Raw genomic sequence first — 26464 nt, 5'->3', positions numbered from 1 at the left:
CTTGCGTGCAGGTGTACCTGCAAGTGCTTTCAAACTGGAATCAATGTGGAAGTTAAGAGATATTATTCTGTTTGAAATTTTTTATTACTCGAATTCTCGCGTTTGAACAGCGATTCGCTCTTAATGTGCGCGTCCAACGACCATGCATAATGCTTCTTCCCTTTCCAAGGTTTATCCTGTGCATAGCGTCCTTACACAAATTCATTTGCTAATCTCTTTTCTGTCATGGCACTTATTTAAGTGCAGTATTCCCCTTCTGTCACAACTCACTCATACATGCACTAAGCAACTACTCTAAATCTAACAAGCACAAGAATAAAATCAAATAAACATGAAAGAACTCTTACTAACTAGGCATACAACTTACATCTACCTTTACATGCTACACATTGTAGACTTATACCCTTCTGTATCCCTGGATATAAATGGTTTTATTATTTGCCACCACAGTATTCTCTGAATTTCTCTCCCCATGGTTTGTCTTTTCTACCATGGTATTGAATAGAAGGCACGGCAGAACGTTTGGTGAGGTTTTACCAGCATGTCGAACTCATACTTTTTTACTATCCCCAGTTTTTCTGAAAACACTTGTACAAATTGCTTCAGCACTTGGCTCAAATCAGATTGCTGTGACAGGCTCAGGTACGAAGATTTGGCGACTTTTGATGCAATATGTTGCTTAACAATAGCATTTTCCCCTTCCCCTTCCCAACTGGGTTCCGGTTCGCTGCTGTCTTGATTTAAGACACAGTTGTTGTGATTCAGCCAGCCGCAGTGGTCTCGTGGTTCTAGGCGCGCAGTCCGGAGCCGTGCCACTGCTACGGTCGCAGGTTCGAATCCTGCCTCGGGCATGGATGTGTGTGATGTCCTTAGGTTAGTTAGGTTTAAGTAGTTCTAAGATCTAGGAGACTAATGACCACAGCAGTTGAGTCCCATAGTGCTCAGAGCCATTTGAACCATTTGTTATGATTCAGCATGTCAGGATCCTGTAAAGTTACCTGGATGTTCTGACAGTAGTTCACATATGCGTCCGGAGTCCTCATTAATGCCAGATCAGTTTGTCAGTTTATATAGGTTAAGGTGCATATGACTCTGGAGAGGTCAATTTTTGCCTTCGATTCCCTAAGTGCGTCAAGGCCCAGGATGCAATGTACTGTGAGATTTTTGAACACCAGGAATGAGCACAGTATGGCTTCGTTTTCCAGCGCAATCTCATGTCTGCACCTGATTCTATATTAGCTGCACCCTGCCCCATAGGGCACCTACTACGCTACAATTTTCTACTCTCAGGCTCGGTAGCTTTTTCATACAATCCTTGTACTTGAATAACTGCTCATCAATACAATGTGACGATTGCGATTCTACCCTGTCACTAAGTATCGCCAAAATACCTGAAGAGTACCGTGTTAACTAATGCAGTCCAAATCAAGTCGTATCTAAATAGACGTTGCTCCAAATTTTACTTCCCAACACAATACCTGACTGTGCATTTATCCCAGTTTAGCATAGAATAACCATATTAAATAAGATTTAAGGACATTGACAAAAAAATTTGTTTCTAACATCAATAAACAAAAGAATATCAAGTTGAGTGATGAACCCACAATTTTACACGACTTTCATTTAAAGTAATCACACCCTGTGTGGTTTTTACGGCTACCCACCTTTGAATTACCCACTATAGCATGTTAGCATCAATAGCAAGCGAGCTTCACTGTCATTGGTCGACGTTTAAGAAATTAATGGCGGGCGCCCTTGTCCAAGTAGCAAAGCATTACAATACTTCTGGTAAATGCTATGGCACACGAATTTAGACACATACCCTCCAAAAGTTATAAAAAATACACATGCAGCGGCAGTGGATTTAAAATGTAAAAAAAATTCAGATAATTAAAAGGGAAATGGCTACTTCTAATGAAAGTCAACAATGTCTACATAGAACACACCACTTCGTGGGGAACACTTTTATTCTAAAGAAGACAAATATTACGTGTATGTCAGCCAAAAGGAAATTATAATTGTTTGCAATAATTTTGAGTCTTTGAGAGGAGAGCGCTGCTTTTAAATCTTGTCTTGTGTGTTGTGACGATGGTCGCGATATCGACGGCAGCTGGCAGGTCCTGGTGAAAAGCTGAGATCTGCTCCCATGGTCGTGTGATTGCAGCTGATGATTTTTCCTCGTAATCGGGCGGGAGGTGGTATTCATTAAGCTGCAAATATGATTACAGTGACGTTTTGCAGGCCACAGGTTGGTCGATGTTAATTGTGGTTACAGATGTCCATATGTGCACAGTATTAATGTTTCTGGCACACACAATTTAAGTTTACTTATGCCACACACAGTTTATAAAACTTTCCGACGGCGAATTCTATAGGAAGTCAATTCGTATTATGACTGTCGCGATCGCGAAAAACCGTCCTGGGCAGGAATGTACTCACACACAATAGACAGTTCGCATAAGTTCATAACGACTGTTCCTGATTATAGGCGTCCGACAGTTCATCGAAAGACGTAAGTTCGCAGTACTTGAGTGTACGAATACACAGTCAAAATACAAGTGCAGTTCAATTCACAGACACAAAGCTACAATACCGCCCATTCTCGGTTGCATTGTCATAGTTACTTCGTCTCACAGCGCAGTCTCAGTATTTACTTCGCCCAGTTTCTACACTCACTATTATCATATCACGGACTGGTATAAAACAATCATTCAAAACGTACATCCCTTGCCACTAAACTCAATCTTCACCAGTTCGTAAAAGTCACAACTCCCACAGTAAAACAAGTGTCCGTCTCTCTAGATACCCAACAACACACACCCGCTTTGTTGGATCGGCTATCGATATTGCTCTCTCTCTTTCTCAATACTCTCGCCCGCAGTTTATACAAAATAAAAGTAAATTACATATATCTTCACACAACTATTTTCTACCAAACTTATTACAGTAAATGATAAACACAAAAAATTAAAGCTTTCCACAATCAATAATCTCTAAACATATTTATCTACTTACAAAAGAAAAAAAATTCCATTTACTTATTACATCTAGAAAACAACTTTTATCTCTATAATACAGGACAAAAGAAAAATGCGCTACAACATTAAAGATATATGAGCAGACAGGGAAAAAAACAATACATCGCAAAATAACGATGTCTTCACAACAAGAATCACTCGCCCCTGTATCCAATATTATTGTTACTTCGACCCCACAAAGGCAGCCTGCACATTTTCTATTTCTCGTTGGTCCACAGGACGAGGATCAACTGTCAGTTCATCTTACGTCTCGTATCTGTCATTGTAGAAGAGTAGATTCACCCCCACATTCTGTCTGCCCCCTCTTTCGTATTGCCGACCGTCTGGGAAGGGCCTACAGAGGTTGGCCAGAGTTTGATGGCCTGTTGCACCCTGCCGACACATCAGGTATTCGAACATTATCAGTCACAGTTGGTGGTGTGCACTGTGGTGCATACACGTGTGACTGATTGTTCGGAGGCTGAAGTGGAGGCGGTGGCATCAGGATGACATTGATGTGATTAGCAGGCATAAGACCTGACGGCATGTTTTGATGTGCTTGCCAGTTTGCTGGCCCATCCCCTTGCCACTGCTCATTGTTAGTTCTAATATTTTTATTGCCGATGTTGGAGTTTCCTCCCCCTTCGTCTCGTCTCTTTTGATTGTAATTTTCTCCACCACTTTTTGGTGAAGACGGGTTTGACTGGCGATGCTGGTACGTACTGTATCCAATGCTGTGCCAGTGACCATCCACAGTGTGCACACTATTCATAGCGCTTCCTTTCTTAAAGAAGTTTTCCCGTTAAGAATATTCGTCACTCTCTGAATACCCGTTCTTCCGAGGGCTATTATTGGATTGGTTTTCTCCTTTACCATTTGCTTGTCCGTCGTTCGTACCTCCCTGACTGGCATCCTCGTGTATTAAATCGAGGGAGTCTATGGTTGCCATAAACAAGTCCGTGTCAGCGACATGTACGAGCTTCTCTCTTATCGTTATAGGTAGTTTACCCTTCAAAATTCTTAGAACGTCCCTGGCAGCCACGGGTTTGACCCAGTACCTCGTTTTGTTTAGGTATCTTTCAAAATATTTTCTCAAGTTACCTGAACGGGGATTGAGTGGTTCCGGATTATACACTTGTTTGTGGAGACGCTGCTGAACAGACCTGGACCATCATCTGGCAAGAAATTTACTTTCGAATTCAGACAACGACGGATACTGCTCCTCGATTTCCATTGCCCACAGTGCCGCGTCGCCTGTGATGAAAGAGATCAGAAATTGAACCTTTTGGTGCTCAGTTTATGATGCCAGGAGTATATTACGGAAACTTTTTATAAAGATTACCAGATGGACATTCTTTTTCTCATTATTAAATGTCTGAAACTGCCTGTGTCTTAATAGTGATTCCTCGTGCTTTACTTGCGCTACAGTTGGTAGCACTACCTCTTCGTTTGCGGCGACAACACCTGAACAAGTGACTGTCGAGTACGGTTGCACTTTCTCGCAGTCAGCTATTTCCACTCTTCATACATTTATCAGCTCATTTCTGTACTGTGTTTTGCTACTAGGTGTTGCGAGGGTCGATGACTGCTCCCTCTAAACGAGCTACCGCCTGTGTTATGCAGTCGTCGACTCGCTGCTCGACAGAGATGGAAATTTCGTCAACTGCATGGACGACATTTTTCACTTGTTCTCCAACACGCACTGAGCTTTGTCTAATTGATCTACACGTTCGTCTAATTGCGCGACCCTTTGTGGAATGTCTTTGTCCTGGTCTACCAACTCAACCACTTGCTGATCTCCTGTGACAAATATGATACTAGCGCCTTGTCACGTTGTTCAGGCATTTCATTTAATTTTGCCAGGAACTGAGCGTCACGCTCCTGTTTCTTGCGTTCTTGTCTTTGCTTTTCCTCTCGTTCGAGACGTTCTTCCACTAAAATGTCCTTAACTTGGGTAATTAATGCCTGCTCCTGTTGCTTGTGTCTCATGTTTAATTGTGCCATCAGCAGAGTTAGAAAATTGGTCGTTAGTACAGGTACTTGTACAACACTTGCAGTCGATGCAGTAGCATCCTCCTTCCCTGAGCCAGTAATTTATTGGATTCCTTTGCTCAGTTGAGCTTGATCCTGATCAGTGCCTAATATTTTGTCCGTTTCAGGTTGCTCAGCTTCCGGTTTTGGAAGTTGAGAATCTGTCCTTGTGGGTGGGTTCCTCACTGGAAACTCTTGTATATTTTCGTCTGTGTCATAGCCTGACAGATCTTCCCCCTCTAACCGTTTCTCCTTGCGTATCTTTACCATTTCGACTAGTATTAATCCTGACTGGTGAGACACGAGTACACACAAAATCTATTTCCCCCCAAAAATGACACACACACAACATATACTAACTACACAAAGCACATAAAAAACACTGAAATCAAGTAAAGCAAAGAAGCTACCTACCTCTAGTCCTACTGAAACTAACAGTTACACTTTCGCACTCGTAATATTTCCGTTGCACTGTGAAAAATTTTACTTCTGCTAAAACGTTTACTTTGGCAGTTTCGGGTCCTCACGTTGTTGGGTGCCATTTGTTACGTTATATATATATTCGTGTGCCAACTTTAGATTTTGGATGTGATGACTAAAATATGGTTGCCGTTAACTGAATTGAATGTAATTTTGATGATTTCTGTTTATTGATTGCAAAGCAAGGCTCGAGAGACTTTCGATTGTTGCTGTGGAGCGGCCAAGATAAAACTTACTGAACTCATGGAATCTGTATAATTTTAAATATGAACATTAACGTAAATTAATTATCTGTTGCAATTTAGAAAGGTTCTTACAATGAAATCTCTCGCATTTGCAATCACTATTAACACATCGAGAAATAAATTAATACTTCAGGGTGTAATGGCCGACCAGATGCTGCATCGGAAGATGAGCTTCCCACAGCACAAATTACTGAAAAAAATGCTTATTAAAAATAATTAGCCGCTGCGACCATTTGAGGTGACAACTATTACAAAGGAATTCATTTTGTGATAACTGTAATTAGTTTATTTTAGTAAATTCCGAATAACTTACATAAAATATGTGTAGCCGCTCAATGGTTGCCTTCTGTATCGCGAAACAAAATAGTGTGAGTCCCATAAAATACGTCCTTCCTCCTCAACCATACAATCGCGTCTCTTAACGATCCTTTTTTATTTTCATAGACAAATTTTAAATAAAGATGCTACTTTTAAATCATCACTGCATATCAGTTGTTTCTAGAACATTAAATGTATCTTTTTTACTAATTATGTACGTAAAATATTTAAGTATTTACAAATAATTTTAACACTTCACAAAATCGATCACTGTTTAAAAACGATAAAAATGTCAATATTCAAATATTACAGGATTCTTTTTCCTATTCATCTGCATTAATTTACATTTATCTATATTTAGAGCTAGCTGCCATTCTTTACACCAGTCACAAATCCTGTCCAAGTCATCTTGTATCCTCCTACAGTCACTCAACGGCGACACCTTCCCATACACCACAGCATCATCAGCAAACAGCCACACATTGCTATCCATCCTATCCAAAAGATAATTTATGTAGATAGGAAACAACAGCGGACCTACCACACTTCCCTGGGGCACTCCAGATGATACCCTCACCTAGGATGAACACTCACCATCGCAGACAATCTACTGAGTTCTATTACTTAAGAAGTCTTCGAGCCACTCACATATTTGGGAACCAAACCCATATGCTCTTACCTTAATTAGGAGACTGCAGTGGGGCACCGAGTCAAAAGCTTTCTAGAAGTCAAGGAATATGGCATCCGTCTGATACCCTTCATCCATGGTTCGCAAGATATCATGTGAAAAAAGGGCGAGTTGCGTTTTGCAGGAGCAATGCTTTCTACACCCGTGCTGATGCATGGACGGCAACTTCTCTGTCGCAAGGAAATTCATTATATTCGAACTGAGAATATGTTCGAGAATCCTGCAATAAACCGTTCTTAAGGATATTGGTCTGTAATTTTGAGGATCCATCCTTCTACCCTTCTTATATACAGGCGTCACTTGTGCTCTTTACCAGTGACTCAGGACTTTACATTGGTCAAGAGATTCGCTATAAATGCAAGCTAAGCAAGGAGTCAATGCAGTACAATACTCTGTGCAAAACCGAACTGAAATCCCATCAAGAGTTCGTATGTATTTAGAAGGTACTGTGAATATCCCGAGTTCCTCTAATAAATATCTGCAAGGTGATCATGGGTGGGCTCCAGCTATTACTCTGATTACATACTTTTGTGCAATGAATACTTTCTCTCTTAGTGATGAATTGTCCCAAAACATGCTGCCATATGAAAGCAGTAAGTGAAAATAGGCATAGTAGGCTAAGTTACTGGTATGTTTATCACTGAAATTAGCAATAACCCTAATACCATAAGTAACTGAACATAACCATTTCAGCAGATCATTGATGTGTTTCTTCCAATTCAATATCTCATTAATGCACACACCCAGAAACTTCGAGTGTTCTGCCTTAGCAACAGACTTCTGTTTGTAGTCTATATTTATCAATGGTGTTACGCCATTTACATCTACATCTACATTTTAACCCATACTCCGCAAGCCGTCTGACGGTGTGTGGCGGAGGGTACCTTGAATTTGTGGTTGTTGTTGTTGTTGTTGTTGTTGTGGTCTTCAGTCCTGAGACTGGTTTGATGCAGCTCTCCATGCTACTCCATCCTGTGCAAGCTTCTTCATCTCCCAGTACCTACTGCAACCTACATCCTTCTGAATCTGCTTAGTGTATTCATCTCTTGGTTTCCCTCTACGATTTTTACCCTCCACACTGCCCTCCAATACTAAATTGGTGATCCCTTGATGCCTCAGAACATGTCCTACCAACCGATCCCTTCTTCTGGTCAAGTTGTGCCACAAACTTCTCTTCTCCCCAATCCTATTCAATGCTTCCTGATTAGTTATGTGATCTACCCATCTAATCTTCAGCATTATTCTATAGCACCACATTTCGAAAGCTTCTATTCTCTTCTTGTCCAAACTATTTATCGTCCCTGTTTCACTTCCATACATGGCTACACTTCATACAAATACTTTCATAAACGACGTCCTGACACTTAAATCTATACTCGATGTTAACAAATTTCTCTTCCTCAGAAACGCTTTCCTTGCCATTGCCAGTCTACATTTTATATCCTCTCTACTTCGACCATCATCAGTTATTTTGCTCCCCAAATAGCAAAACTCCTTTACTACTTTACGTGTCTCATTTCCTAATCTAATTCCCTCAGCATCACCCGACTTAATTCGACTACATTCCATTATCCCAGTTTTGCTTTTGTTGATGTTCATCTTATACCCTCCTTTCAAGACATTGTCCATTCCATTCAACTGCTCTTCCAAGTCCTTTGCTGTCTCTGACAGAATTACAATGTCATTGGCGAACCTCAAAGTTTTTATTTCTTCTCCATGGATTTTAATACCTACTCCGAATTTTTCTTTTGTTACCTTTACTGCTTTCTCAATATACAGATTGAATAACATTGGGGAGAGAGTACAACCCTGTCTTACTCCCTTCCCAACCACTGCTTCCCTTTCATGCCCCTCGACTCTTATAACTGCCATCTGGTTTCTGTACAAATTGTAAATACCCTATCTCTCCCTGTATTTTACCCCTGCCACCTTTAGAATTTGAAAGAGAGTATTCCAGTAAACATTGTCAAAAGCTTTCTCTAAGTCTACAAATGCTAGAAACGTAGGTTTGCCTTACCTTAATCTTTCTTCTAAGATAAGTCGTAAGGTCAGTATTGCCTCAAGTGTTCCAGTATTTCTATGGAATAAAAACTGATCTTCCCCAAGGTCGGCTTCTACTAGTTTTTCCATTCATCTGTAAAGAATTCGTGTTAGTATTTTGCAGCTATGGCTTATTAAACTGATTGTTTGGTAATTTTCACACCTGTAAACACCTGCTTTCTTTGGGATTTCTACTAGCCCTCGTCTTTTTACCTACTTGATCCTCTGCTGCCTTCACTACTTCATCCCTCAAAGCCACCCATTGTTCTTCTACTGTATTTCTTTCCCCCATTCCTGTCAATTGTTCCCTTATGCTCTCCCTGAAACTCTGTAGAACCACTGGTTCTTTTAGTTTATCCAGGTCCCATCTCCTTAATTTCCCACCTTTTTGCAGTTTCTTCAGTTTTAATCTACAGGTCATAACCAATAGATTGTGGTCAGAGTCCACATCTGCCCCTGGAAATGTCTTACAATTTAAAACCTGGTTCCTAAATCTCTGTCTTACCATTATATAATCTATCTGATACCTTTTAGTATCTCCAGCGTTTTTCCATGTATACAACCCTCTTTCATGGTTCTTACACCAAGTGTTAGCTATGGTTAAGTTGTGCTCTGTGCAAAATTCTACCAGCCGGCTTGTTCTTTCATTTCTTAGCCCCAATCCATATTCATGTACTACGTTTCCTTCTTTCCCTTTTCCTACACTCGAATTCCAGTCACCCATGACTATTAAATTTTCGTCTCTGTTCACTATCTGAATAATTTCTTTTATTTGATCATACATTTCTTCAATTTCTTCGTCATCTGCAGAGCTAGTTGGCATATAAACTTGTACTGGGCTTCGTATCTACCGTGGCCACAATAATGCGTTCACTATGCTGTTTGTAGTAGCTTACCCGCATTCCTATTTTCGTATTCATTATTAAACCTACTCTCGCATTACCAGAGATCCGAATGGGGGACTATCTTACCTCCGGAATATTTTACCCAAGAGGACGCCATCATCAATTAATCATACAGTAACGCTGCATGCCCTCGGGAAAAATTACGGCCATAGTTTCCCCCTTGCTTTCAGCCGTTTGCAGTACCAACACACCAAGGACTTTTTGGTTATTGTTACAAGGCCAGATTAGTCAATCATCCAGACTGTTGCCCTTGCAACTACTGAAAAGGCTGCTGCTCCTCTTCAGGAACCACACGTTTGTCTGGCCTCTCAACAGATACCCCTCCATTGTGGTTGTACCAACGGTATGGCTATCTGTATGCTGAGGCACGCAAGCCTCCCCACCAACGGCAAGGTCCATGGTTCATGGGGGGGGACCTTGAGTTTACTGTACAGAATTATATATACTGTTTTCTCAAAATTTAGTGAGAGTCCATTTGCAGAGAAACACTTAATGATTTTGTTAAAGACATTATTTATAATTTCCTCACCTGATTCTTGCTTGTTGAGTGTGATTACTATACTTGTATCATCAGCAAAAAGAACTAGCTTTGGATCTTCATGAATATAGAGTGGCCAGTCTTTAATAAATATTAGGAACAATAAGGGACCCAAGAGTGAACCCTGTAGGACACCATTATTGACAACTCCCCAGTTAGATGACTCTGTTGAAATTTGCAGACTATCTGCACTGTTAATTTCAACTTTCTGCAGTCTTCCAGTTAAGTATGAGTCAAACAATTTGTGCACTGTCCCACTCATACCACAGTACTTAAGCTTTTCTAGAAGGATTTCATGATTCACACAATCAAAATCCTTTGAGAGATCACAGAATATCTCAATGGGTGATATTCAGTTATTCAATGCATTTAATATTTGATCAATGAAGGCATATATAGCATTTTCTGTTGAAAAGCCTTTCGGAAAACCAAACTGACGTTTTGTTAGTACTTCATTTTTATAAACTATGTGATGCTACTCTTGAATACATTACATTTTCAAGAATTGTGGATAAGGCTGTCAGAAGTGAGATTGGGCGGTAGTCGTTAGCATCAGACCTATCCCCTTTTTTATGCAATGGTTTAACAGTAGGATATTTCCGTCTATCTGGAAAAATGCACTGTGTCAGTGAGCTACTACATATGTGGCTGAGAATCCTACTTATTTGTTGGTATCAAGCTTTTAGTACTCTGTTGGAAATGCCATCAATTCCATGTGAGCTTTTACTTTTGAGTGAATTTATTATTTTCCTAATTTCTGTACTAGAGGTGGGTTGGACTGCCATTTTATCAAGTTATATAAGTACTGCCTCTTCCATATACTGCCTTGCATTTTCTAATGAATAGCTGGATCTTATCGTCTCTACAACACTGAAGAAATGGTTTTTAAAAATGTTTTCTACTTTTGATTTCTTGTTAACAAATCATTCATTGTGTTTGATAGAGATACAGTCTTCCTGTGCTCTCAGTTGCCCTGTTTCCCTTTTAACAATATTGGAAATTGTTTTAATTTTATTATCAGATGTGCTAATCTCAGACATAATGCACATACGTACTATTATGGAGGACTGTTTTGGATTACTGTATGGAGCTATATAACATACAGTAAATAGCTGTGTATCATGAGCATACAGACCATTCATATCAGGAGAAGTTTGTATTTGATTAAATTTGTCATGGTCTATGAAAACATTATCTATCAATGTGTTGCTTTCCTGTGCAACCAAAGTAGGAAAAATCAGTAACTCATGTCAAACTGGAGGAACCAAGTAATACTAAAGGTCAAGCGTTCTATTGGACTCTTTCAGAAAATCTACATTGAAATCCCCACAAATAATAATTTGCTTTCTTCTGTCTGACAGATAGCAAAACAAAGCATCCAAGTTTTTCGAAAATAGTGGAAAATTTCCCAATGGGGCCAATACTCGCTATATTTATAAAAGTGCAATTATTTAGTTTAAGCTCACATGCACATGGTTCTATATGTTGCTCTATGCAAAAGCTTTAGCTTCCACATTTTTCACACTATGGCAGATTTTAACATAAAAGGCAACTCCTCCTCTTTCCATAGTGTCTCTACTTACATGTGCTGAAAGCTTATATCCACATATATTTGCCATTTCCATACTTGTGACTATATGATGTTCAGACAGGCATAGTAAATATTCCATCCTCAGTTTCTAAATATTCTAAACAACAAGAAGCTCATCTACTTTGTTTTTTAAACCCCTGATATTTTGATGCAATATACTAACATTATTTTTCATTTTAATGTTACGAAAATCTCGTGATATTTTAGCTTCTCCAGTACCTGCCTGTCTGAACTTCTCATTAAACTTAATTTCAATCAATGTAGGATTATTGGACTCTGATCTTAGCCAAAAAAAGTAATCCCATGAGTTTCAGTGCCCCTCCACCCCCCCCCCCTTACCCTTAAACATTTTGCTATCATCCCAGCCAGTTTACCCTTTCCTTGACGTGACGGGGCGGGACGTGACGGCCAGCGTGAATTGCCCTTTATCGAGCTTCATTTACTGCCCCTAATTACAGGAAATTTAACAGTAATATCAGGTTGTCGTCCATATAGTTCTAGAAACTACGCAAGTGTTCCTGCGGTCCATTGTTTTATCTTTTTTCTCAGTAGGAAAACGAAAACTCACTGAAATCGAACCGAGTATATTCTAGAAAAACTCCGATAGAATGCTTGTGTTTCGAAAAAGAGCCATCTGGGAGCAGTCGAAAGATGCTTTTCATAGCTGTCGAAAAGACTAGTGACGGTACAAAGTATAGCTGAGCTGAAATTTACCATGGCATGACATAAGGGTCTTCAGTTGGGTGTTATCACTTCCAACTGCAGTGCCAGTTCCGTTACCACTAGCTGCAGCATCACTTTAGTTGCGTGTGTAAACCTGGCTCTGTCGATTATTATACAACTTTCGATATACGCGACATAGAGTTTTGCAGTGTAGCCTGCTCTTCGAGTGCAGTTGTCACTGGTCACAATGGTGAACATTGTTTGAAATGAACATTATTAATAGAAATGTGAAAAAATTATTGCTTTGTGTCATTGTGCTTGTTATACGTAAGTTGGAGATTGTGATAATCACTATGTGTAAATACCTTCCATTCAGGTGACTACAAGTGTTGCCTGCTGCTTCGTAGATTTGTTGGAAAGTGAAAGTTGTATTTTGGAGATAAGATCAAAACAAATTTTATAATTCAATCAACAATGTTTCTGACGCAATTTCGAACGAGAAAGTCTTTCAATGTATCGTCCATATTATTGGTTTATCTGCTGCATGCGCGTGTTTAACCGTGGCTGTTTGTAAATTGTTTCCAATATTTAGAAGTTTGAGATGCTTCATTACGTTTACCCGTGTTTCGATTCTCTGTAACACTGCTGGCTTTTCTGTGATACTGCGGTAATTAATTCAGAGGAAAAGTATGTGTGAATAGCTATGCCATTTAGTAAGAAAAGTATGTTATTTGCTTGTCTTGATCTGCTACATAAATAGTTGGTTGAACACAACTGCTGTAAGTTTTCGATACTGGGATAACGTATTTAGACAGTGACAAGTTGCATATTTTCATGGGGCGTTGAATAGTAGAGACTACATCAGAATCGAGTACATCGTCCTGTTGTTGATGTAGGATAAGGTTGTGCTTTTGATGTCGGTTAAAGGCGACAAAAGTCTTTTATTTCTTGGTACATATTCCAACGTTATGGATTCCTTTAAACTCAGTTGTTTGTGTACGTAATGTGACTCTGCCAATAAGCTTTGTGTATAGAGTTGGAAAAACATATACTGTTTTATACCTATTATCGGTCATCAAACGTATCACATTCGGGATTTTTAATGCGTGGGGGAACAACACACACTCCCAGTAAACGATTAAATAAAAATGTGAAGCCTTGGGCTCATATTGTGAGATAGTGATAGAGGCAAGAAGCATAAATTTTTTTACCAGTATCACTCCTCTCAGCTTTTTCAAAAGTAATTGAGAGGTTAAGTAATAAATCGCCAAACAGTGAAATGACCATTACCTTCTGAGTAGTGATGACAATGGGTTTCAAACAAGTAGTAGTGGAGTGGCATTCTCCTGTACAGTGACAGCATCATTTTTAATGTCTGTTATGGATGTTGAATTTTGACTAGGTGGGTTGAATTCTTCAGCTTGTTTTAATGGGTAGTTCAGTTGGAGCATGTGAAATTTTATATCAGTGAAGCAATTTGAAGGGTACTATTCAGAGACAATAAAGAGCCAAATATTTATTGTGTAATCAGCCTATTTGACTGTGCCATTTGTAGATCTATTGAACACTATTACATTACAGCTCACTGAAATTGGCTCAATATAAGAGGAATTTTTCAAACCCACTATCTCCTCTGCAGTACATTGTATTTGTTACAAGATGTATTGTAATTTTTTGTTTGGATGTTGTTAGTGACACTTTAGGAAAGTGAAAGCTTCATCTATATCCAAAACTACTGTTAGGAGTTTCAGGTTAAAAGCAGTGTATATTTTTTTGTCCAAGCAAAATCTAGCTTTCATTTTAATGTGAATGTTTGTTATTAGCATATATTGGTACTTTTGTAGCGGTGCGGCATATTTGCATACTGAAGAAATTACCTTGGTACATCCGATGTCAGTGTTGTTGATGTGAGGTGAAAGCTGCTGAAAGAAATTACACTAGGACAGATATGTTTGGTCCGATCACAAACAATAGAGACAAAGAATAATTTCAAATATTACTTCTATACAAAAATAGTCATTTACTGAAAACTAATACTAAAGACATTAGCTAAGGGTTGATAAAAACACCAAATGCAATTGTCCGGGGCAAAGGTACTGGAAAATATTGCTAAATCATCTTTGTACTGAGGTAGTCATTGTTGGTCTTGGAAACATCTCCTGATGAGTAAGGCAAACAAGGTGGCTGTATTTGAACACAAATATATCATCTTTGAATGAGTGAATTAGCCCATACTATGACCATGATTCACTGTGTTCTTAAAATATTCACCCAGTTTAGATCAATACAAAAAGCACTATGTTTCCTGGTGGAGTTAAGATTGCTGTTTTAAAGACTGCAAAACACTTTCAGCATCTGTGGCAAAATTTTATTTAATTTTTAGCACTAATCTTGGTGTGTTTAATAAATTCACTTTAATGCAACAAATTGTTAGTCAGACTGGTTTGAAGTGTTTAAATTGCATGGTGATAAAAGGGTTTGCCAGAGTCGTGGCCAGCATTTATCAGAATCCTACACACAGTGGCCTTAAAGTGATCACTGTTAGGGGAAGTTCAGACATCAACTGCCCAAATGATTTAGCCAGTGAGTGAATGGAGGAGCTAGCAGGTTAGTTCCCACTGAAATTTAATCACAAGAAGTGCCTATAGGCTGTTCCACTAAGTTATACTGACCTTTGGCAGCACAAAACAGTGGTGTGACAGTGTGCAGATAAATCCATTAAGTATTAATTTTCCTCTGGATATGTTAATACTGTATGTAATGCAGAAATTTGTAATGAATATAATTAACGCAAAATCCACACGTGAAAAAAGCTATGTAAATCACTGCATTACACTTCTGTATAGGCAACTGATTTTTAGTTATCTTGTACGGTAGTTGTAGCATTCCTATGGGCCACTTCTTCATCACAGCTGCTGTTTAGCTCCCCTATCACATCCTGGCTGCAGTATTCCGTGTAATCTGTGACTTTGGACTTACGCTTGGTCATTATGAAGACCATTACAACCTGTACCATTGAAGATATGCAGTTTCAGTACCTGCTCAGAAAACTGAAAGGACAACTTAAACCAAGCAGTGTGGTAGTCATGGTATTGATCTCATACATGGTAGCAGAAATTGGAGTAAATGGTGAAATCCTGATAGCTTCTTACCTGCTTTCATTGCAGGTTGAGAAAATATTACTGCCTGACTGATGACTCACTCATATTGGACCATCCTACAAAAACGGATTTATTATGTAGGTCATTTCTGTTAAGTGTCTTCTCTAAACTTGAGATGGCCTACAGTACTGCTCAAAGACATAATACAATTGGACATCATTTTAGAAGGGTCTTCCTGGGACATTTATCCCAAGTTCTTATATATTTTGTTCAAGTATTCTTGGGACGAATTCAGCAAGGAAATTATGTTTGCAATTTAATTAGCAGCAAATTATCCCGAGTAAGGAGCCATTCCAGTGATCTTAAAATTTTTTTCATGCGGTTTCACAATAATTGCTACACATAATTTCCAGTTGATAGGGAGGCCAGAGGTATAGGTGGAGAAATATAATGTCAAGATTCTTTTGAACAATTTTTGTGTTGTTTTTAATTCACCTGAATGAAACCTTTGGGATACAATTTAAAATTTTGCAAATTTTGTGAAAGAAAGTTTTGTTAACATTGCCTGGCTGTTGAGGAGAGTTCTTCTGACCACCAGATTAACCTACATTGTCCCAAGTTAAATCCCAAACCTCTCCAAACTTTCTTAGTGGACAGTGGAATGTGAATCTTGCAGATGATGGTCTTGTTGCTGTAGGGAGTTCTTTGATGAATGAGGCTTTCAGGCTCTCCCTGCTCCTTTCCTTATCAATACCCGTGTAACACTATTTCTAAACTGTGTCATATACAGTAGACATTTACATCCAGGAGGTCATAGCTGTACATCGCATTTCACAGGTGGATGTGAGTGAAGGAAATTCATCTGATTTATGTTGCAGCAGTTGTAAGGGACATGCCAGCCAGCATTGGGAAATGGTGTATCCATATACTTGTTGCCATCACAGTACTCCTGCATGTTAGGTTAGGTTCTATATCTGCTGGTACAACTAAATGGCAGAACACACACTGGAGTTGTTGTTGTGGTCTTCAGTCCTGAGACTGGTTTGATGCAGCTCTCCATGCTACTCCATCCTGTGCAAGCTTCTTCATCTCCCAGTACCTACTGCAACCTACATCCTTCTGAATCTGCTTAGTGTATTCATCTCTTGGTCTCCCTCTATGATTTTTACCCTCCACACTGCCCTCCAATACTGAATTGGTGATCCCTTGATGCCTCAAGAACATGTCCTACCAACCGATCCCTTCTTCTGGTCAAGTTGTGCCACAAACTTCTCTTCTCCCCAGTCCTATTCAGTACTTCCTCATTAGTTATGTGATCCACCCATCTAATCTTCAGCATTCTTCTGTAGCGGAACATTTCGAAAGTTTCTATTCTCTTCTTGTCCAAACTATTTACCGTCCATGTTTCACTTCCATACAAGGCTACACTCCAAATACTTTCAGAAATGACTTCCTAACACTTAAATCTATACTCGATGTTAACAAATTTCTCTTCTTCAGAAACGCTTTCCTTGCCATTGCCAGTCTACATTTTGTATCCTCTCTACTTCGACCATCATCAGTTAGTTTGCTCCCCAAATAGCAAAACACCTTTACTGCTTTAAGTGTCTCATTTCCTAATCTAATTCCCTCAGCATCACCCAACTTAATTCGACTACATTCCATTACTCTCGTTTTGCTTTTGTTGATGTTCATCTTATATCCTCCTTTCAAGACAATGTCTATTCCGTTCAACTGCTCTTCGAAGTACTTTGCTGTCTCTGACAGAATTAAAATGTCGTCGGCGAACCTCAAAGATTTTATTTCTTCTCCATCGATTTTAGTACCTACTCCGAATTTTTCTTTTGTTTCCTTTACTTCTTGCTCAATACACAGATTGAATAGCATCGGGGAGAGGCTACAACCCTGTCTTACTCCCTTCTCAACCACTGCTTCCCTTTCATGTCCCTCGACTCTTATAACTGCCATCTGGTTTCTGTACAAATTGTAAATATCCTTCCGCTCCCTGTATTTTACCCCTGTTACCTTCAGAATTTGAAAGAGAGTATTCCAGTCAGTATTGCCAAAAGCTTTATCTAAGTCTACAAATGATAGAAACATAGGTTTATCCTTCCTTAATTTATCTTCCAAGATAAGTTGTAAGGTCAGTATTGCCTCACGTGATCCAACATTTCTATGGAATCCAAACTGATCTTCCCCGAGGTCGGCTTCAACCAGTTTTTCCATACGTCTGTAAAGAATTCGCGTTAGTATTTTGCAGCTGTGGCTTATTAAACTGATTGTTTGGTAATTTTCACATCTGTCAACACCTGCTTTCTTTGGGATTGGAATTATTACATTCTTCTTGAAGTCTGAGGGTATTTTGCCTGTCTCATACATCTTGCTCACCAGATGGTAGAGTTTTGTCAGGACTGGCTCTCCCTAGGCCGTCAGTAGTTCTAATGGAATGTTGTCTACTCCTGGGGCCTTATTTCGACTCAGGTCTTTCAGTGCTCTGTCAAACTCTTCATGCGGTATCCTATCTCCCATTTCATCTTCATCTACATCCTCTTCCATTTCCATAATGTTGTCTTCAAGAACATTGCCCCTGTATAGACCCTCTATATACTCCTTCCACCTTACTGCTTTCCCTTCTTTGGTTATAACTGGGTTTCCATCTGAGCTCTTGATATTCATACAAGTGGTTCTCTTTTCTCCAAAGGTCACTCTAATTATCCTGTAGGCAGTATCTTGTCCTACCCCTAGTGAGATAAGCCTCTACATCCTTACATTTGTCGTCTAGCCATCCCTGCTTAGCCATTTTGCACTTCCTGTCGCTCTCATTTTTGAGACGTTCGTATTCCTTTTTGCCTGCTTCATTCACCGCATTTTTATATTTTCTCCTTTCATCGCTTAAATTCAATATTTCTTCTGTTACCCAAGGATTTCTACTAGCCCTAGTCTTTTTACCTATGTGATCCTCTGCTGCATTCACTGCTTCATCCCTCAGAGATACCCATTCTTCTTCTACTGTATTTCTTTTCCCCATTCCTGTCAATTGTTCCCTTATGCTCTTCCTGACACTCTGTACAACCTCTGGTTCTTTCAGTTTATCCAGGTCTCATCTCCTTGAATTCCCACCTTTTTGCAGTTTCTTCAGTTTTACCCTACAGGTCATAACCAATAGATTGTGGTCAGAGTCCACATCTGCCCCTGGAAATGCCCTACAATTTAAAACCTGTTTCCTAAATCTCTGTCTTACCATTATATAATCTATCTGATACCTTTTAGTATCTCCAGGATTCTTCCACGTATACAACCTTCTTTTATGATTCTTGAACCAAGTGTTAGCTATGATTAAGTTATGCTCTGCAGAAAATTCTACCAGCCGGCTTGCTCTTTCATTTCTTAGCCCCAATCCATATTCACGTAATACGTTTCCTTCTCTCCCTTTTCCTATACTCGAATGCCAGTCACCCATGACTATTAAATTTTCGTCTCCCTTCACTATCTGAATAATTTCTTTTATTTCATCATACATTTCTTCAATTTCTTCGTCATGTGCAGAGCTAGTTGGCTTATAAACTTGTACTACTGTAGTAGTTGTGGACTTCGTATCTATCTTGGCCACAATAATGCGTTCACTATGCTGTTTGTAGTAGCTTACCCACATTCCTATTTTTGTATTAAACCTACTCCCACATTACCCCTATTTGATTGTGTGTTTATAACCCTGTAGTCACCTGATCAGAAGTCTTGTTCCTCGTGCCATAGAATTTCACTAATTCCCACTATGTCAAACTTTAACCTATCCATTTCCCTTTTTAAATTTTCTAACCTACCTACCCGGTTAAGGGATCTGACATTCTACGCTCCGATCCGCAGAATGCCAGTTTTCTTCCTCCTGATAACGACATCCTCTTGAGTAGTCCCCGCCCGGAGATCCGAATGGGGGACTATTTTACCTCCGGAATATATTATCCAAGAGGACGCCATCATCATTTAATCATACAGTAAAGCTGCATGCCCTCGGGAAAAATTACAGCCGTAGTTTCCCCTTGCTTTCAGCCGTTCGCAGTACGAACACAGCAAGGCCATTTTGGTTATTATTACAAGGTCAGATCAGTCAATCATCCAGACTGTTGCCCTTGCAACTACTGAGAAGGCTGCTGCCCCTCTTCAGGAACCACACGTTTGTCTGGCCTCTCAACAGATACCCCTCCACAATCGGTGTATCTAAATATGACACTGTGTCAAGTAAAGCCTTTATAATTGGCTGTCTGCAAAACCATTTTCTGAAATAAAAGAATTTTATGATACGCTGAATTTAGGCTTTGGTTCTTACGATTTTAAGTTAATTTGTTGATACAGTGAGAAATGCAGTGGTGTTAATTATCAAGGGCAAACAGCCATTTTCCATTGTTTTGTTTCCTCACCTCCCTGCCCTTGTTTTATGTTAAGCTTAAATCATTAAAATATGTTTTAAATCAACTTCTCTCTCTCTCTCTCTCTCTCTCTCTCTCTCTCTGTGTGTGTGTGTGTGTGTGTGTGTGTGTGTGTGTGTGTGTGTGTGTGTGTCCATAATACTTTTAGTCTTATGGCAAAGCTCAATAAGTTTCTGAAATTATTTCTTTCTTTTACAGTTTTGTGTTTCTACAAAAATTGGGTACACAGTGAAGAACTATACACATATGAGCACGCATACTCCAGATTGCACAGCGCTGATAGCAAATATGTTACGCATCTGTCACCAGTGGATGTCGGTGGTTCCCATGAACAGTATCATGCCGCCAAAAATATTCTTGAAGCTCAGCAGAGAATCAAGGAATTGGAAGCTCAGATTAAGAAGCTAGAAGCAAGGATTCCACAGAGATATCCAGATGTTACTTTCTTGAACTATAAACTGAGAAAAAGAATTCTTGTTAGTACATATTCTTTATGCTGCATAAATGAATATATTGTTACTTGCAGTGTGTGTGTGTGTGTGTGTGTGTGTGTGTGTGTGTGTGTGTGGTTTTTGCAGTGAGGTAGTCAAAGCACCTACAACCCGTCAGTATGACAATAGAGTGCAGAACAGACAAATGACATGGTGTCACTGTTTGGTCAGTCAGGTCATGGATGTTCAATGCTTAGTGCACTCCCTCTAGTAGGTCATACAGGCACTAAGGTTTCCAGGTATTATCGTGTTCAGGGTATACAATAAATGTCTTGATTCCTGTCATGAACTGTAAAATGTTCATGGTGAGTTACAGTTACTATGGTGGATTGTAAAACCAGAGACATGGTGTGAAGCAAATGTCTCATGTGTATCTGTATTCACCATACATTTTGGGCACAAAGATTTATGTGGGGGCTGGAACACTGACATTAGACATGCAAAACCTGAAAAGAGGTTATTTGGTCTGACGAGTCATGGTACACATAGATAGATACTCTTTGGTTGGTTGCGTGCCTGGGGTGGGTGGGTGGGGGGGGGGGGGGGGGGGTTGGTTAATTGCTCAAAAAGCACATTACACAATTCATCCTGTGTTCCAACAGTGTACTGTTCTTGGAAGAGTTGAGGGTAATATCTACTGGAGATGAGGTTAGGGGTTTATTATAAATATATATCTAACTAGTGAAAGACATGGATATGTACTATATGATTATGTGCCTTCACCACCCTGTGTGTGTCAGCAGCATGGTACAAGGCTTTCAGTCAGACACTACTTCAGCAACTAATATGTTCCTAGCGCACCCATAGTAATCCTACTGTAAGGGGTCCTCTAGTTTTAATGTACGATCTAAACAGCGTGTCATTCGTGGCAGATCTTCGCATCATTGAGACGTGATGGTTACATTAAAGACAGATTGAAATATTCTGTTGTTGGCCAGGATTTGTTCCTTCAACCTTTGGGTTTCCAAGCACATGCTACTAGATTACCAGACTTGGTGACCCTTTAGTTCAGGCCTGACCAAGATTTGCCCTCATGCTTCACGGGTGCAGCAGTGTTGCTCAGTGCTCTGGCTTCCCCGGCCACTTTGCTGTTCCTAGCTGGGATGTAAATGGGATATCTATATGCTGAAGGCTACGCAAGGGAGAAACTAAGGAATATGTCTTAGTGACACAGTGTTATTATTTCTAAAATGCGACTATTGCAGCTTACTTTTATAAGGGTTTTATCAGTAGTATCAATGTTCAACCTTTTACTTTCTTCCGAGCAATAATTTTGTTACTTGAGTTAGTGCGTTAACTAGTATATGGTGAGCAGAACTACGAAAAACTCTACGTACAGGCATTTATCATTGAGCTGTTTTGTTTAAACAATGGAAAATCCAGGATGGAATAATGAAAAGGGGAGATTGCTACTTACCATATAGAAGATAGGGTGACATGCAGACAGACATACCAGATTGCTTCTCCCATCAGGTGCAGTTGTTGTACACAGTCTGGACTCGATGGTCAGAGACAAGGTTTTTTTTTTTCTTCTTTTTTTCCCTGCATGTATTTTTTTTTTTCTTCTCTAGATTAGAAGGTCTCTTGCCGAAAAGCTCAAATATATGGCAGTTGTGTTGTTTATAAATTTGTACAATTTCTTTTTTAAATATCTGTAACTTTGATTTGTGATGCAGACAAACATAGTGGACTTACAATGATCAAAATCGTTTAAACCTTCAAGTTGGCAGGACATAGTAAGCTTCATAATAGGAAAAAAAAAGTTTGCACATGTGTTCAACCAAACATTGGAATAACTTCAGCAGTTTGTTTGTGCAGTCAAGGATATTGTGATAGCATTTTAATAAAAATCTTTAAATTCTTGTATTGGACAAACTGGTCATTGAGTTGGGTACTAGACTGTGTATCTTGTCAGCCTAAGCTGGAAATGAGGTACATTAGCAACCATAACTGAAAATAGTCTTACAGGTAATTTGATGTCAGTCTTTAGTCATGCAAAGTCTTAGAACCTCTGTGAGAACTCAAGACAGTCGCATCTGGTCCACAAATGACTGCCTCGAGTCCACTTTTCTATTTTTGTTTGATTACTCACTCTTGTCTGCCATATCTTACCAAATTATACTCCCCTTGTGTTAAACCATTAAATATTTTTTTCCCCTAGTTGTCACCTTCAGTTCAATCAGCTTTCACTCTTGTTCATCAGAAGACAAGTGCATCATATTGTCTTTGTGGCTGGTACTGTGATGACATCCGAATCACTGTACACTATGTGATCAAAAGTATCCGCCACCTGGCTGAAAATGACATATAAGTTCATGGAGCCCTCCATCTGTAATCCTGGAATTCAATGTGATGTTGGCCCACCCTTAGCCTTGATTACAGCTTCCACTCTTGCAGGCATATGTTCAGTCAGGTACTGGCAGATCTCTTGGGGAATGGCAGCCCATTCTTCAGGGAGTGTTGCGCTGAGGAGAGTCAGTGAGGCCTGGCACGAAGTCGGCGTTCTGAAACATCCCAAAGGCGTCCTAGGCTATAGGATTCAGGTCAGGACTCTGCAGGCCAGCCCATTACAGGAATGTTATTGTCGTGTAACCACTCCACCACAGGCATTACATTATGAACAGGTGCTTGATCGTGTTGAAAGATGCAGTCGCCATCCTCGAATTGCTCTTCAGTAGTGGGAAGCAAGAAGGTGCTTAAAACATCAATGTGGGTCTGTGCTGTGATACTTCCACGCAAAACAACAAGGGGTGCAAGCTCCCTTCATGAAAAACACAACCACACCATAACACCACTGCTTCCGAATTTTACTGTTGGCAGTACACACGCTGGCAGAGGATGTTCACCGGGAATTCACCATACCCACACACTGCCATTGGATTGCCACATTGGTGCCTTGATTTGTCATTCCACACAATGTTTTTCCTCTGTTCAACCGTCCAATGTTTACTTTCCTTTGACCAAGTGAGGCGTCATTTGGCATTTACCGGCATGATGTGTGGCTTATGAGCAGCCACTCGACCATGAGGTCCAAGTTTTCTTGCCTTCCGTGTAACTGTCGTAGTATTTGCAGTGGATCTCGATGCAGTTTGGTATTCCTGTGTCATGGTCTGGATAGATGTGTGCCTATTACACATTGTGATCCTCTTCAACTGTCGGTGGTCTCTTGCCAGTCAACAGACAAGGTTGTCCTGTACATTTTTGTGCTGTGCATAGCCCTTCACGTTTCCGCTCCACTGTAATTGGAAACAGTGGGCCTAGGGATTTTTAGGAGTGTGGTAATCTCTTGTACAGATGGATGACACTAGTGACACCCAATCACCTCATCACATTCAAAGTCTGTGAGTTCCGCAGAGTGCCCCATTCTACTCTCACGATGTCTAATAATTACTGAGTTGCTGGTATGGAGTACCTGGTAGTAGGTGGCAACACAGTGCACCTAATATGAAAAATGTTTGTTTTTGGTGTTGTCCTGATAGTTTTGATCATACAGCTCAAATACTGTGATGGCATATTAAGACCTTTGTGTGACACTAAACTTGGAGAGGTTGAAAAAAGGCAGCCAACTAGTTGCAAATAAAGGCTTATTGGAACCCTTTACTGACATTTCAATAATAATATAATTATCTTCTTCAGAAGATGTAATGAACACTAAACATGACATTACTGGTTACAAAAAGGGGTATTTTAAACAAAACACAAGTAACAACTGTAGACAGTAAATTTTAAGGTAATCATAGTCACTCGTTCCATCATATGCTGCTAAAGTACATTGAATAAAGCCAAATGGCTCTTGTTATATGAGACATGTTTTTCTTTTAATGTTTTTGAGTCTAATTTGAATCTGGAATCTTTTGGCTGTTCTACTTCCTCCACTGTCTGTAACTTCTTTGTTCCTAATTTGAAGTTTCTCCATTTTAACAACAAGGTTTCATTAAAATTTTAGTTCATTTTGCACCCCTCCTCCTCTTTTCAACAGTATTCATTACTTTTGTTAGAACATTTCTATTAAATGCACTGGGAAATATTGCTGTGTTACTTTGTTTCAGAATGTTTTTATATTTTTAATTTTGTTATTGTTTTAGATTAATATTGGTCCTATATGAGGCACAATTTTCTTTCCTATTTCAATGTACATTGTTATGCAATACACTCAAGGCACATACATTTAGTGCCTTCTGTACGTAGCTTTCCTTAATGTTAAAACCTGTACATTTGGTCATCTGACCTTTGGTGTTTGCGGCATACAACCTTATGCGAATGGACAACTGCACTTGGCATTTAATCTTCAAACCTGAGATGCTGTGTTGCCACACTCTTAAGCTATGGCTTGTGATATTTTGTTCTTAAGGTGAATGTCTTGTACAACAAGCCATTTGGCTTTATTTAGTGTAGGGCATCAGCATTTGATGTAACAAGTGAGTGAGCATATCTTTAAATTTTTTGTTTGCATTTGTTTCTTCTTTGTCTTGTTTAAAATAATTTTGTAACACCTAATGTAATTTTTAGGGTTCAATACACCTTCTGAGGAACATAATTCCATAACTACAGAAAACCATAGGAATAAACCTTTATTTGCCACTGGTTGGCTGACGCCCCCCCTGCCAAACCTATCTAATATGTATGTACACCAGGCTTTCTGTGTAGTCAAGTAGCAAATATCATGGAACAGTTTTGCCTTGGTTATCTCAAGTTATGAACCTATTTAAACCTTTGACTACTACTGATGTGCTCTCTAGTACTGCGTGCGACTTTGTTGTTGCTGTTTAGTACGCCTGAGAGATGGTCTTTGGGCCGCTATGAAATACATACGATTAGATTTTAAGAAAATTACAAGGTGGAAGGAGTTTTGCACATCACTCAATGAAAGAATTTCTTTTTATTTGTCGTAGTTATTTGCCGCATCAAATTAAGTAAAGCATTGTGTGAGATTTTAATGAATTTGCAGGGGTAAAAACGCAATTCGTAAACTTTGCATATGGTTGATTTTTATCTCGTACATTGCTATGTATGAAATGTAGACAAGATATTGTAATCGAGAGCAGGACAACATCTTATTTTGTTCTCGAGTGACTGGTTTTTTATATCCAGTGGACGGTTGCGTGCAGTGTGCCCAATCCAGTCGCTGCGTATCGAGAATTGCATGATCATAAATAGCTCAAGATAGCAAAATGAAGGAAGGTTTTTTTTTTTCCAAATGATACCCACAAGCTGTATGTTTGACATATTATTGAAACTTTTTTAATCGCCGAGATATGGAAGTAACTCATCTACAGTAGGGAGAGGGTGAGTGGAATGGGACGCTAAACACATTGAAAGTGCTTGAGGAAAACCCAGGGGCTATGTTTAAACATGTGCTTGGCACCTAGGGTGCGTTAGAGCCTAACAGGTTAACTCGTCCACAGCAGTTAGTTTATTACATTTAGAATTTTCTCCTTAATTGTAATAAGAGTTGGAAATGAGGCATGCAAAAGCAGTTTGTGACACTTTGCCCATTTTAATACTTTTCTTGTTAAATAAACAATGGAAAATACAGGATGGAGTAATTGCAGTGTTATGAAAAGGATAGATTGCTACTCACCATATTGAGGAGATGTTAAGCAAAGGCAGGCATAACAAAAACACTGCTAAACAAATAAGCTCTCAGCCAAAAGGTCTTCTTTTGAATTGGACACCATGCACACACATGACCACTGTGTCTGGCTGCGAGCAACAGCGCATGCTGGGAGAAGCAGCTGGAATGGTAGGGGGTAAGGAGACTGGGGCAGGGAAGGGGAGGGATAGCAGGTTAGGGGCAGGCGATGCTAAAGTGCTGCTTGTGGGAGCATATAGGGTTGAGGTGGGGCGAGGGTAGGACAACTAGGTGTGGTTGGGAGGTTAGATGGACGGCAGGGCTGGAGGGAGTGGGGGAGAGAAGTAAAAAGACTGTGGA

General features: G+C 39.6%; 1 protein-coding gene across 1 annotated transcript in view; it reads left to right on the top strand.

The window, feature by feature from the left end:
• Window positions 1–12686: 12686 nt before the first annotated feature.
• Window positions 12687–26464, top strand: part of LOC126334565 (UDP-glucuronic acid decarboxylase 1-like) — a 58463-nt gene continuing 44685 nt past the window's right edge. The window contains exons 1-2 of the mRNA XM_049996950.1: window positions 12687–12843; window positions 20240–20517. Coding sequence (XP_049852907.1) covers window positions 12783–12843; window positions 20240–20517 — 339 coding nt within the window. The 5' untranslated portion in view covers window positions 12687–12782. The remainder of the gene's footprint in view (window positions 12844–20239; window positions 20518–26464) is intronic.

This window comes from Schistocerca gregaria, chromosome 2 (assembly GCF_023897955.1).
Source record: "Schistocerca gregaria isolate iqSchGreg1 chromosome 2, iqSchGreg1.2, whole genome shotgun sequence".
NCBI lineage: Eukaryota > Metazoa > Arthropoda > Insecta > Orthoptera > Acrididae > Schistocerca > Schistocerca gregaria.
This window is presented reverse-complemented; position numbering and strand designations above follow the sequence as displayed.